This window comes from Liolophura sinensis, chromosome 13 (assembly GCF_032854445.1).
Source record: "Liolophura sinensis isolate JHLJ2023 chromosome 13, CUHK_Ljap_v2, whole genome shotgun sequence".
NCBI classification, from domain to species: domain Eukaryota; kingdom Metazoa; phylum Mollusca; class Polyplacophora; order Chitonida; family Chitonidae; genus Liolophura; species Liolophura sinensis.
The window spans coordinates 1836173-1851807 of NC_088307.1; the positions used below are offsets into that span (position 1 = coordinate 1836173).

At 38.7% G+C, this 15635-nt stretch overlaps 2 protein-coding genes across 2 annotated transcripts; one reads left to right on the top strand and one right to left on the bottom strand.

Moving 5' to 3' along the window:
• Positions 1–256: 256 nt before the first annotated feature.
• Positions 257–718, top strand: LOC135480386 (homeobox-like protein HDP1). Its single transcript, XM_064760214.1, has one exon. It carries the CDS (start codon positions 257–259, stop codon positions 716–718), a length of 462 nt encoding a protein of 153 aa, XP_064616284.1.
• A 6913-nt stretch (positions 719–7631) lies between these two features.
• LOC135480387 (toll-like receptor 4) lies at positions 7632–9283 on the bottom strand. The gene is given in 5 exon segments (XM_064760215.1): positions 7632–7868; positions 7870–7956; positions 7958–8212; positions 8704–8854; positions 9243–9283. Coding segments are annotated over 5 exon segments (771 nt in total).
• Between the last annotated feature and the right edge of the window lie 6352 nt (positions 9284–15635).

Genomic DNA, 15635 nt, shown 5'->3' on the forward strand with positions numbered 1-15635 from the left:
CAAACACCGTATTTCACCCAAAGATAAGCATTTTGCGATTCACACAGTTTGCTTGATTCTGATTGATTCATCCACCATATGTTGCCATTTTTTGCGAAGTTTGATTATTTTCCTACCAGATGAAATTAAGCATTGCCATCAAAAGTATCATTTTAAGGTTTTTGTGTTATTGTGAAAGTTCATTTTTTATATACCTGATTTTAGGTGAATTATATTGTTTTGGTATGTGATCCATGATATGGGCGTGATTCACAATATGAATGTGATCCATGATATGAACGCGATTTACAGTATGAATGTGATCCATGATATGAGCATGATCCATAATATGGGCCTGATTCTTAATATGAATGTGATCCATAATATGAACGTGATTTACAGTATGAATGTGATCCATGATATGAGCATGATCCATGATATGGGCGTGATTCACAATATGAATGTGATCCATAATATGGGCGTGATTCTTAATATGAATGTGATCCATGATATGAACGTGATTTACAGTATGAATGTGATCCATGATATGAGCATGATCCATGATATGGGCGTGATTCACAATATGAATGTGATCCATAATATTGGCGTGATTCACAATGTGAATGTGATCCATGATATGAACGTGATTTACAGTATGAATGTGATCCATGATATGGGCATGATCCATGATATGGATTATCTCTATGGTCTAGCTGGAAATTCACCCCTCATATTTTGATAGTCTGTTATCTGAAAATTTGAGACGATATAATTTCCAGTCTTTTCTGTTGTTGCCGAGTTAGTGCCCCTTAAAAAGATGTTTGCAAGCCAGTTATGGTTGCCAAACATGTGGCCAAGTGTTTAAGATGCTTTCATTTCAGTCACAAGGTGTGGGTTCAAGTCTGGCCTTGAACAGGAAATGTATAGAGATTCTCCTGCTTTCAGTGTTCGAGGGCCTCGGTGACCATGAGCCATCAGCGATAATTTGTCTGACTTTTGGTATAGTCTATCCGCTGTCTTCCATCAAGATGGTTTACATGTCTGTACGTCACGTATGGAAAACCTCATCAGTAACTTGCCAAAGGTCAGTTCTTTACCACTGAACACTGGACTTTTCCCAACCACTACAACTGAACATTATTGTACATGTAGAAGGGCAGCTTCTTGAGTACCGATATGGCATTAAACAACAATCAAATACATAACATTAATAAATAGTCTGTTTTGATTTTTGTTTAGCATTTCCTGACGTGTGTAAAGAGCAGAACAAAGACGCACTAAACTTTAGCATTAAACCGATAACTGCCTACAGTAGGGTGAAAAGCAGTGCAGTTCATGCCGGCTTCCTCTCCGAACGTAAGTGGAAATGTCTGCCACCAACCTGCGGATGGTCGTGGGTTTCCCCCCCAGGGCTCTGCCCAGCCTCTTCCCAGTATAATGCAGGTCGCTGTCATTTAAGTGAAATATTCTGGAGTAATGGTTACATCAACAATCAAATAAATGAATAAATAAATAAGTAAAATTAATTGTTCGTTTCTCGTGACCCTCTTACATTTAAAATTTGAAGGATGATAAGTACATATGTGCCTTGGTTTTAGGGGGTTTATCCGAAATTGCTTTCATAGGTTTTTGTCATATGGATTTTGAATGTAGAAGTCGTAGAAAACGTCGTCTATAGATTTAGAACCATAGATTCCACTGTTTTACATGAATTTACTGTTTGTTTAAAAAAAGAATTGAATTATTTCCCTGTACGTATTTCACTGATTTGTTCCGTGGTGCATCTAAAACGCACATTTTTCATTTGTACTCTGGAATAAAAATTATAAATTTAAATACTTTTGAAAAGTAAGTTTATATTAGTAAAGAAGTAGTTGGACTTAGTGACTCCATCTATATTCCGTTTTGAAGTTAACATTTACACTATGTTGTTACTGAACTTTCTTATAGAAATATAAGGTATCGTATTGGTAACTTCTCTTCTTTACAATTACAGAGATATTCCATTTTAACCTTTCCTAAAAAAGCTCCAAGAAGTTACAGAGATCTGACCCTGGTTACGAGAGATATGCTTGGTCTCGTACTGCTCAGGAGCAACCAGTTGATCTTCGAAAAATGGCAAAAGCTTCTGGATTCAACTCGGCACCAGATTGTTTGGTTTTGCAAAGAGCTTGTAAAAATGGCGCTGCGAATGCTGAGAGTGTTTGTCATTCTCTGCTGAGGGGCAGATTGCGGGTGGTGACATCACACAGAAGAACGTTTGGCTGGCTGAAGCCATGTTGGATTTATTCACAGAAAACAGAGTTTGGTTGTACAAAAACCTTGGAACCATCCCGACTGTGGTGTTTACATTTCTGAGAGTGATTACTGACTACGGGATTCCGTCACTAAGAATCCTGCGCCAACGCGAGAGCGAGTTTTGTGTGAGTCTTCTAAGAGAAAAGTTGACAGATTGCATTGTCATCGGTAGAGATTTGGTAAGGCTGTTACAGAGCGTTGCCAGAATACCAGAGTTTGACAGCCTGTGGCGAGACATCATGTTGAACCAACCCTCCATCAATTCACAATTCACTGGCGTCGAACAACTTGTACGGATGCGAACTTCTCGAAAGTTCCTTGTCTCGCGCCTCACTCCCGAGATGGAAAACAAACTCTTAATTTTGATCACTAAAGTTCGCTTTGGACAGCAGAACCGTTATCAGGACTGGTTTCAGAGACGGTATCTGTCTACGCCAGACATACATCTGTATGGGTTTTTTTTTTGGTTTTTTTTTTTGATTGGTGTTTTACGCCGTACTCAAGAATATTTCACTTATACGACGGCGGTCAGCATTATGGTGGGTGGAAACCGGGCACAGCCCGGGGGAAACCCACGACCATCCGCAGGTTGCTGGCAGACCTTCCCACTTACGGCCAGAGAGGAAGCCAGCATGAGCTGGACTTGAACTCACAACGACCGCATTGGTGAGAGGCTCCTGGGTCATTACGCTGCGCTACCGCGCTAACCGACTGAGCCACGGGGGGCCCTACATATGTATGTATGTATGTATGTATGTATGTATGTACGTATGTATGTATGTATGTATGTATGTTGTATGTATATATGTATGTATGTATGTATGTATGTATGTATGTATGTATGTATGTGTGTATGTGTGTATGTATGTATGTATGTATGTGTGTATGTGTGTATGTATGTATGTATGTATGTGTGTATGTATGTATGTATGTATGTACGTATGTATGTACGTATGTATGTATGTATGTATGTTGTATGTATGTATGTATGTATTTATGTATGTATGTGTGTATGTATGTACGTATGTATGTATGTATGTATGTATGTATGTATGTATGTATGTATGTATGTATGTATGTATGTCTGTATGTGTGTATGTGTGTATGTATGTACGTATGTATGTATGTATGTATGTATGTATGTTGTATGTATGTATGTATGTATGTATGTATGTATGTTGTATGTATATATGTATGTATGTATGTATGTATGTATGTATGTGTGTATGTGTGTATGTATGTATGTATGTATGTGTGTATGTGTGTATGTATGTATGTATGTATGTGTGTATGTATGTATGTATGTATGTACGTATGTATGTACGTATGTATGTATGTATGTATGTTGTATGTATGTATGTATGTATTTATGTATGTATGTGTGTATGTATGTACGTATGTATGTATGTATGTATGTATGTATGTATGTATGTGTGTATGTGTGTATGTGTGTATGTATGTACGTATGTATGTATGTATGTATGTTGTATGTATGTATGTATGTATGTATGTATGTGTGTATGTGTGTATGTATGTATGTATGTATGTATGTATGTATGTATGTATGTATGTGTTTGTGTGTGTGTGTATGTAGGTAGGTAGGTAGGTAGGTAGGTAGGTAGGTATGTATGTATGTGTGTGTGTGTGTGTGTGTGTGTGTGTGTGTGTGTGTGTGTGTGTGTGTGTGTGTGTGTGGCTTCATGTCAAACTTTACCATTTTTCGGTAACATGACGACGAGGAGTCATCAGGTGTGTGTATAAAAAATCTTGTCACCTTCAGCTGATTTTTATACACGTGAGTGTAGCCTGTACTTAATGACTCGCAAGAGTCGTGCATTATATTTGTATACTGACAAATTCATTCTTACCACACAAAGCCCCACCATTGCCCAGTCTAGCTCATGCTGGCTTCCTCTCCTGTCCTACGTGGGAAGAAGGTCTGCCAGAAGTCGGTCGCGGGTCATGGGTTTTCGCCCATGCTCTGCCCGGTTTCCTCTTACCATAATGCTGACTCCTTGTTCCAAGCAGCATTTTCGACTAAATCTGTTGAACAAACTTGATTCTGTCTTGTAGGTAGTCTCCAAGTCTTATCTGGGCCTTGGATTTACGATTCACATAACCCAACCTGTGTTCATACAGAATATGCCTGGATAAATCCCCTAAACTCTCATGCAAGAGATGTAAGAAATTCTTTTTTAATTCCAATTCTGAATATAATGTTAATAATGCTTACATAGACTCCCATGGTGATTATATTATCTTAGACGTACTAATACATGACGTACCATGTTAATAATGCTTATATAGACTGCTCTGGTAATTATATTATCTTAGACGTACTAATACATGGCGTACCATGTTAATAATGCTTATATTGACTTCCATGGTAATTATATTATCTTAGACGTACTAATACATGGCGTACCATGTTAATAATGCTTATATAGACTGCTCTGGTAATTATATTATCCTAAAGGCACTAATACATGACGTGTCGTGTTTAAAATGCTTATATAGACTCCCCTGGTAATTATATTATCCTAAACGTACTAATACATGACGTACCATGTTAATAATGCTTATACAGACTCCCTTGGTAATTATATTATCCTAAACGTACTAATACATGACGTACCATATTAATAATGCTTATATAGACTCCTCTGGTAATTATGTTATCCTAAACGTACTAATACATGACGCACCATGCTAATAATGCTTACATAGACTCCTCTGGTAATTATATTATCCTAAACGTACTAATACATGACGTACCGTGTTAATAATGCTTATATTGACTCCCCTGGTAATTATATTATCCTAAACGTACTAATACATGACGTACCATGTTAATAATGCTTATATAGACTCCTCTGGTAATTATGTTATCCTAAACGTACTAATACATGACGTACTTTGTTAATAATGCTTACACAGACTCTCATGGTAATTATATCATCCTAGATGTACTAACACATGATGTTCAAGGAACACTATGTAGCCTTTATGGCCCAAAAGGAAGATAGCCCTAGTTTTATAATGGAATCTTGGGAAAAAATTCCTCAAATTGCAAATCCCGCTCTTATTATATGTGGGGATCGGAATTTTGTAATGGATCCAAATATAAAGATACAAAAAGTACATAAATACCAATAATCCTGGAGCTCGGAAAAGAGTAATGGATAGTATCCAGGAACAAGAATTTGTGGATATCTGACGTGCACCACATGAACTAAAGAGAAAATATACCTGGCGACCTAAAAATCCGTAAAAACAGGCCACATTGGATTTTTTCCTTGTAACATTTAACATGATATTTTAATATGTCTACAACAACCGAAATTATTCCAGAATATCGAAGCGACCACTCGGTTGTTACATTAAGATGTAAATTTGTTAACTGTGACAGAGGAAAGGGTTACTGGAAACTATGTTGTTCCCCTTCTGAAAGATTCTAAATATAATGATCTAGTAAAATGTTCTATATACCAAATTATCGACGAATACAGTCCTAAAAATATCATAAATATCAATAAATCCTATCTAGATATTACATTCAGCGATCAGCATTTTTTCTTTGAAGTTTTACTCATGAAAAAAAGAGGAGAAACTATTAAATATTCATCAATGAAAAACAGAAAAAAACGTTCACAGAAAAGTAAATCCAACAAGAAATGAAAAAAATTTAAAACGAGATACAGACGAAATTTTCACAGGTAGACCATACGCGATTGGAAAAGATAACAGCTTTAAAATCAGAGTTTGAGGAAATAAGACAAAGACAATTAGAAGGCATTAGGACTAGAATGATATTAAAATCAATTAAAAGTGGAGAAAAACCACCGAAGTATTTTTTTTTCGTTACAGAAGAGAAATTATACTAATAAACTTCTATCAAAATTGACACTAAGACGATGGAAATGAAATATATAAAACATCTTAGATCCTAGAAGAAGAAAAACTGTACTATGCAAAACTATATAAAAGGACTGAATAAAAAGAGCACTTACAGGACCTAAACAAATTACAACTTGGGAGACTGTCAGACATCGATGCGCACGCACTAGAAGGACAAATAACTATGGTAGAAAAGGGTGAATGTTTGAAGAGTATGAAAAACGAGAAAAGTCCTGGAAATGATGGATTTCATGTAGAATTTTATAAAATGTTTCGGAAAGAGATAGGATACTTTGTTCTCCGGTCGGGCAACGAAGGTTTTACTGAAGGGTTAGCAGAGGTTGTAGGCAAGGGGACCCTATCTCTCTATGTATACTTTTACTATGTGCCGAAATACATGGTTGGTTTCTTTATTTCATTGGTGTTTTACGCTATACTCAAGAACATTTCACTTAAATGACGGCGGCCAATATCATGGTGGGAGGAAACTGGATGCAGCCCAGGGAAACACACGACCATCCGCAGGTTGCTGTCAGATCTTCTCACGTACTGCCGGAGAGAAAGCCAGCATGAGCTGGGCTTGATCTCACAGCGATCGCATTGGTGAGAGGCTCCCGGGTCATTGCGTAAATTAAGTTTTTTGACTATATCTCAAAAAGTTACAAAGATATGCAAAAAATAACAGCAGATTCGGAATCAGCGGCTCAAAATACACCAGAATACGTTACACAAAATTAAAGTTTCAAAACTTTTCGTGACGTCACGTAAAAAAGTAAGAAGAAGAGATAACAGAACGAATACATTAGGTATCCCGTTCTGGAGAACGGAATCCCTAAATATAGCCAAACCACCATTACCTGCACAAAGTTAACACAATTCAAACTGCAAAAATGCAGCACATTTCCCGGCGTTGATTTATAAAACAGATTGCAAGCATGAGTTTGCTCAAAGTTTCCCCATTTTATACATGTGAGCAAAAAGCTGGCTATGTGCAAACGAGCGCACGCGATACACTATATGTACAATGTTTAGTTACTAAAATTGAAAGGTTTGTGGTATCCACTGATTTAAGCACAGGGCTTCAGGAGTTGGAAGAAAGTTTTGTTCTAGACAGACGTCTTCGTCTTTCCGTTTAGGGGCAAGGGCTATTGAGGAATTAAAATAAAACAGTCGACATTGTTTCGCAATGTGCTTCTCTTCGTCACACAAAACCGGTGAAATTAGTTCACTGCAAATATTTCACTCTACAAAAACAGCACAAAGAATTCCAGGTCTCATGTCACAAGCACGAGGTCCCAAAAAGAGTTCGATTCAAAACTCAGAATTACAAAAAATGGAAGCAATTAGAATATGGTTGGCGGTCTATTCCCTAAGGCTCCCATTTTTAGAGACCTCAAAATGTTGTTGAATTTAGCAGAGGCTAAACTTTGGTCCCGGATTTCCATCACCCGGATGGGTTAGTTAGCCTCAATGGCCGAAGCAAGTCTCTCCCAGAAGAGCGCCTCGCCATACCTGTTGTTCGTCATCTCCATGTACGTCTGGTTGTGGATGACGTCTACATTATCAGCGGAAAGTTGACTGGTCGGTATTTTCTCTGTCAGAACCATCACCAGTACGTCTCTGCCGCTATGAATCCCCTCCATCCAAGCCATGTTCATCTCGTACACACACCATTTGCTTTTTAGGAAACTTTCGAGAGAGGAAGATCACGGTTTTCCTGCTGTTCTGTATGGCGTGTAGAATGTTGTCAGTAACATAGAGTCCAGCTATGAAATCTCTCCTTGTCTATACAGAGTTTTAAGCCAGCGTCCCTTTCCAAACGGGGAATAACCTGTTCACGGATGAAGGTTCGATCCGAGTCTTCATAAGACACAAAAGCGTCGTAACCAAATGGATTCTCTTCGGCGGTGTCCAGTCTCTGGTAACCCGTTCTCTTTCGCCAGTTAGTCGCCATGTAGAACAGATAACGGAGTTTCCAGCGATGTCGGCGGACAATTCCAACCAGCAGAACTATCAGGAACAAAGCCAGACATGCGCATAATCCACCAGTTAGAACAGTGTAAGATCAACAGTGCCGCTGAAGATGATTCAGAATGGATGTGCTGCCTGACAAAGACACCACTGTGCCATTTTCCAACGTACAGGAAGTGGAATTTAAATTGCGGATGTCAACTTTGGTTTGTGTTAACTCGATGAAATCCTCCGTGGTCACAGATGCACTGAAGTTGGTTACCCTGGATGTCAATTTGGATGGGGGAGAATTGCTGGATAGTATCAAGATCTCTACATAATGACAGAGGGAGAGCTTTTAGTTTGTTTTTGGACAAGTCTAGATGCCTAGTTTGACTAGACCGGAAATGTTCGCTTTCCAGTTCGAAAGGTAATTTCCGGACAAGTTCAGATAAGTGAGGTTTGTTAGACTTGAGAACAAGTTGGGCCCAACATATTCTAGTTGAATGTCGTTCATTTTCAGTTTGGTAAGATTATAAAACATGTTCTTGCTAAAGTTCTTTCCGAATCTGTTTTCACCAATGAGCAATGTTTCCAGGTTGGTCGCATGGGCAAAAACGTCTCTGAAACTTTGAAGCAATTGTTGCCTGTTAGGTAAAGGTATCGTACATTATCCAAACCTTTGACGGGACCGATCCACTTGTCCAAGAGATTTGTAAGCAAAATACAACTGATTGAGGCCTAAGTTTACAAACTCGAGAATGTAAATCTGTGACTGGTCGAGGCAAAACAACATTTCTCGCCCCCATCTGTACACAAAGACACCTGCTCTTATTTCTACATGTCCGTGTGTTACCTAAACCATGATACATTAGCTATTCTAACATAACCTCGGGCCACAAATTTCACCGCCTCACTTTAGAGACATGCTTTGGTCACGTGTTTTAAGTGCGGTGATGTTGGAATGAGATATCCGAAAGGCCACGCAAAATTCATTTTCTTATCCAACAGGAAACGACATCAGTCTCGTGAAATGTTGTTTTTTGGAAACCGTGAATGTCACAAAAAAATGTGCTGCTAGATTTTTTACTATGGTGGGTGTAAGTTGACAGTCTTACCCATGTGTGTAGGGGCTACGAGAGTAATAGATACTTTCCATTGATAGTATTCTGACGAGAGAGAGAAAAACAGCAGGTTGATTTAAAATAAAATAGTTACTATATTTCACCAAGCATGCCGCTAATGACATTCGCTTCACTTTTGTGAGGGTGTTTTCAAGATACATAAGAGTATGTAAAGCATTATGGTTCAGATAAAACGCGGACATGTAGAAAGAGTGTAGGTGATTCTGTGCACATATAGTGGCCAGAGATATGGTCTAGTTCCGACGAGTTGGAGTTTTACGTAATTCGGCGTGAATGTAAACACACACAATACTTAGGGCATACCAGCTCGGTGAATTACCTCCCTTCTTTACTTGTATCCCCATCGATCGTCTCGCATAAAAGGCCTCCATATTTTCATAACTTGTTTAATTACATTGAGGATATACGTCAGTAAATTTGTGTTTCGTCTCAAAAACAGAATGGTGTCAGAAACCTGGGATTAAAGCGCTTTATTGGGAATGTGGCCATCCAGTGTGGCCACTCGGGCCACAAATTCCACCACCTCATTTTGGTGAGGCCTGCTTTGGCCACATGTTTTAAGTACGGTAATGTTGGTATGAGATATCCAAAGGACCACGCAAAAGACATTTCCTTGATAAGCAAGGTGAAATGTTAATCATAAACCGCGAATGCCACAAAGAAAATGTGTTACTAGATTTGTACTTTGATCCGTGTATGTTGACAGCGCTACCTATGTGTATAGGGGATATGAACAGAAGCGCCTCTCAGTGAATACTTTTAACAGCTTTCTGATGTGTGAAAGAAGAAATAAAACCACACTCAGGTCAATTAAAATAGTTACTCTATTTGCCCAAGAAAGTTTGTAAATGACATTCGCTTCACTTTGGTGAGGGTGGCTTCAAGCTACGTAAGAGAGGATAGCGCATTATGGTTCAGGTAACACGTAGGAATGAGTGCAGATGATTTTGTGCACAGACAGTGGCGAGAATACGTTCCTTTTGTCCGCACGAGTCACAGTTTTACTTAGTTATGTACTAAGAACAGTTTTATACATGTTATTAAATGTGATGGTTATGTTATACACAAGTGATGAATGGCGCTGATATTCGATACTTATGAGTGTTATAGTACCAACATGCAGATAATATATTGCGATCTAACTGATTGCTCAGTGTTAACATTTAAGTTCGCTTTGAACACAATATTTCGTACATTTTACGATAACATATCCAGGTACAGGCCAGTCAGAATGCCGCCCTACATATAATGATGCTGGCATAAAACATTATGTTTTAGACATTTGCAATAATATAGGCATATTTCAGTGGAATATGCATATTGGTAATCAAATGTCTCATGTAGGCCCATAGCTATAATTTTTTTCTTTATTTGATTGGTGTTTTACGCCGTACTCAAGAATATTTCACTTATACGATGGCGGCCAGCATTATGGTCGGTAGAAACCGGGCAGAGCCCGGGGGAAACCCACGACCATCTGTAGGTTGCTGGAAGACCTTCCCACTTACGGCCGGAGAGGAAGCCAGCATGACCTGGTCTTGAACTCACAGCGACCACATTGGTGAGAGGCTTCTAGGTCACTACTCTGCGCTAGTGCGCTAACCAACTGAGCCACCGAGTTCGTTATTTCTATCACTCTGAGGAGTATGCTACCGCTATCATCGAGGGTCTAGAGGATGGTAACTAAAACATTATAGGGGTGTTCGGTATGGATCGGCGACAGTTTATTTCCATGCCTTTGTTATGTACACAGGCCCCTTCGAGACGTAGTATTGATTTATCTAATAAAAACATGAAAGGGAAGGTAATCCTGTTTCTAAATTGCTTCTGACGGAGTTGAATAGACATGTAGGTACATATATGCAGCTCTACACACTAAGACTAACACGGCAATTCTGAGTAGCCAAAGCATATTTCATAAATAAATATTTATCTACAATCTACAATTAATGATGTTATTTCTGAAATTTTAAAATATTCTTTCGAACACGCATTTCTGGTCAGTCGGCTGACACCGATCTTTGTGGTAGACTCAGTTGTGGCCAACTCATGTGGATTTGTGATGGGCACGTGACCGCCCCACGTCATCGAGGAACCCTGTTTTAATCCGACATCTTTCCGGTGGAGGAAACTACAGTGTAAATGTTTATACGCACATGATGACATAAAACAGCACGTGCTATTTTATTTGACTGTTTGCTAAGAGTCCTCAATAAGTATTTTATTATAAGTGGTTTTCTGCGCTATCATTTTCCCTGTCTGGCTTAATGGCATATGGGTGGTTTTCCCCAGGGGTCTGCCCGGTTTCCATCCACCATAATGCTGGCCGCCGTCGTATAAGTGAAATATTCTTGGGTACGGCATAAAACACCAATCAAATAAATAAATAAAATAAAATAATGGCATATAGTGTACATACTAGTTTCTACCGATATCCCGTTTCAGCTAAATGACACTATGCAGTTAGTATTAGATTTATATGGATGCATTCGTGCGTGGTGACAAGTACCGTCCCATGTGACTGAATAATTGTCCACTTCCTTGATTCGCGTAACCTTGGTGATCACGTGCTTGATACTCACGTGAAGGCTCTTTGTGTGAAAATAAATCAGTATGTGACACAGGACAGCTAGGCATAGGACGAGGCTACTTTAGATTTTTTCTGAGTGCTCTTCCATTCATCTAACTCCCAAATAAAGCAGGGTCATGGTAACCTCGTGTCATCCAACATCTCGACGTGAATTGTCTTCACAGTGATAGGAGAGACAGGAGATCACCAGTCTATGAAATGACATTCAAATCTCGCGCGACAGCGTGATGTCACCTTATATGAATTTAAGGCGAATAGGGTGCAGTTTTAAATGAATTAAGGAGTCGCGGCTGGCTGGTTCGTTAAAAGTTTTGATCTTGTATCAGTTCATCGCTACTTTACAGGCGAGGTCGAATCCTTGTGAATAAACATGAGTGAATAAAAGATGTCAATTCAAATACAATCAGCTTTCACAGGGAAAACAGCAGCCCAATGCGGTCGTTTTAAGTTTAAGTCCAGCTCATGCTCATGGTCGTACGTGGAAAGGCATTCGAGCAACCTGCGGATCATCGTGGGTTCCAAAGTGCTTTGAACGGCTTACTTTCACCACAATGCTGGCCGCCCTCGTATAAGTGAAATATTTTTGAGTACGATGGCGTAAAACACCAATCAAATAAAGAAATAAAGTTATATATAGTGTATGTATGTGTGTGTGTATGTATCCTTGGGGTTTCACTTCATACCATTTTTCGCTCATATGACGACGAGGAGCCATTAGGTGTGTGTACATATATTGTGCGTATATTGTAGACGCCATGCCTCCAAAGTGTTGCCGTTGCTCTAACTTCTCAGTGCTGAACGCCAAGCGAGGCAGCGGCAAGACCAAGTCTTGTTTTTATCCTGTTGTATTTATTTATTTGTTTATTTATCTTTATTTTTTAAGTAGAAGAATTTTGCCTCTTTGTTCCAAGCAGCATTTTCGACTAAATCTGCTGAACGAACTTGATTCTGTCTTGTAGGTAGTCTCCACTCTTATCTGGGCCTTGGATTTACAATCCACAAGCTATGCTCAGACAGAATATTTCTTATATTTTGATGTCATTTTAGACGACTTCAGCTGATTTTTATACACGTGAGTGTAGCCTGTACTGAAATGACTCGCAAGAGTCGTGCATTATATTTGTATACTGACAAACCCATTGTCTACCACACAAAACCCACCATTGCCCAGCCTAGCTCATGCTGGCTTCCTTTCCGGCCTACGTGGGGTCTGCCAGCAGTCGGTCGTGGGTCGTGGGTTTTCTCCAGGCTCTGGCCGGTTTCCTCTTACCATAATGCTGGCCGTTGACTACGGCGCAAAAACACCAAATAAATATCACTAAAAGCCATGCACATACATGTAATTTCTAATGGAGTCTGAAACAATACATTTCTACTGACAAGCTCATCGTCTATCACAAAAACGGCATGCACTTGAATATACTTGGTAAGGGAGTAAAATAGTATTTTACTGACTTAACAGTTTACATTTTTGCGTCCTGCACATCACATGCAATCGTCTACCCTCTACACCCGAGGATATACTTGGTAATGGACGAAAACAAGCGATTCGTATATCACTGTCCTATATCATAGCAGCACTTAAAGAATGAAATAAAGCGAGAATGGGACATCGATGCCTGGATAAGTCCCCTAAGCTCTCATGCAAGAGATGTAATAATTCTTTTTAATTCAAATTCTGAATACAATGTTGATAATGCTTTATACAGACTCCCTTGGTAATTATATTATCCTAAATGTACTAATACATGACGTACCGTGTTAATAATGCTTATATAGACTCCCCTGGTAATTATATTATCCTAAACGTACTAATACATGACGCACCGTGTTAATAATGCTTATATAGACTCCCCTGGTAATTATATTATCCTACACGCACTAATACATGACGTACCATGTTAATAATGCTTATATAGACTCCCCTGGTAATTATATTATCCTAGACGTACTAATATATGATGTTCAAATAACACAATGCAGCCTTTATGGGCCAAATGAAGATAGACCTAGTGTTTATAACGGAATCGTGGAAAAAATTAATCAGATTGCAAATCCCGCTCTTATTATATGTGGGGATTGGAATTTTGTAATGGATCCAAATAAATATACAAAAAACCTAAAAACCAATAACCCTAGAGCCCGAAAAAGACTAATGGATATCTGATGTGCACCATATGCACAAGAGAGAAAATATACCTGGCGAGGTAAAAATCCTTAAAAACAGGCCAGATTAGATTTTTCCCTGTTACAAATGATATTCTTAATATGTCCACAACAACCGAAATTATGCCAGGATATCGAAGCGACCACTCGGTTGCTACATTAAAATGTAAGTATGTCAACTGTGACAAAGGAAAGGGTTATTGGAAACTATATTGTTCCCCTTCTGAAAGATCCTAAATACACTGACCTAGTAAAATGTTCTATAAAGCAAATTATCGACGAATACACTCCTCTGTCATATTGCAGAAAAAATGTCCTAGCTATCTATAGATCCTATCTATATATAACATTCAGCGATCAACTTTTTTTCTGTGAAGTTTTACTCATGAAAATAAGAGGAGAAACCATTAAATACTCATCAATGAAAAACAGAAAAGAAACGTTTACAGAAAAGTAAATCCAACAAAATTTTTTTTAAAAAATTGAAACCGCGATATAGACGAATTTTTCACAGGTTGACGATACACGATTGAAAAAGTTAACAGCTTTAAAATCAGAGTTTGAGGGAATAAGACAAAAAAAATTAGAAGGCATTAGGATTAGAATGAAATTAAAATCAATTAAAAGTGGAGAAAAAACATCGAAGTAGTTTTTTTCGTTAGAGAAGAAAAATTATACTAATAAACTTATATCAAAATTGACACTAGACGATGGAGGTGATATATGTAAAACATCCTAGATCCTAGAAGAACAAAAACTGTACCAAGCACAACTATATAAAAGGACTGAATAAAAAGAGCACTTACAGGACCTAAACAAATTACGACTGGGGAGACTGTCAGACATCGATGCGTAAGCACTAGAAGGACAAATAACTATGGTAGAAGGCTGAATGTCTGAAGAGTATGAAAAACGACAAAAGTCATGGAAATGATAGATTTCATGTAGAATTTTGTAAAATGTTTTGGAAAGAGATAGGATACTTTGTTTTTCGATCGGCCAGCGAAGGTTTTGCTGAAGGGTTAACAGAGGTTGTAGGCAAGGGGACCCTATCTCTTCATGTCTATTTTAACTATGTGCCGAAATACTTGGTTGTATTTATTGGTTTCTTTATTTCATTGGTGTTTTACGTTATACTCAAGAATATTTCACTTAAACGACGGCGGCCAATATCATGGTGGGAGGAACCTGAATGCAGCCCAGGGGAAACACACGACCATCCGCAGGTTGCTGTCAGATCTTCTCACGTACTGCCGGAGAGAAAGCCAGCATGAGCTGGGCTTGATCTCACAGCGATCGCATTGGTGAGAGGCTCCCGGGTCACTGCGCTGCGCTATCGCGCTAAGAAACTGAGCCACGGAGGCGCCTTGGTTATATGATATGGGAGTTATTTTACGCCATCACACGCACGACAGCATAGCTGTATATCATCGTCCAACCGTTTCGGGAAAACATGGTTAGTGGAGCGGAAGCATCAGGTGAAATGCTATAAACCCAGTCTGGTTCCCGTTTAACTCCGTGTTAAAGAATTGGATTAACATCTTTTTCTAAACAAAAAAAACGGTATTATCATTCAAAGGCTTCTAGCGACAAAATTATCAATCGTAGCT

Bases quoted from the DNA above. Each gene is read 5' to 3' on its own strand.
- LOC135480386 (XM_064760214.1), top strand. From the start codon at position 257: ATGAATGTGATCCATGATATGAACGCGATTTACAGTATGAATGTGATC.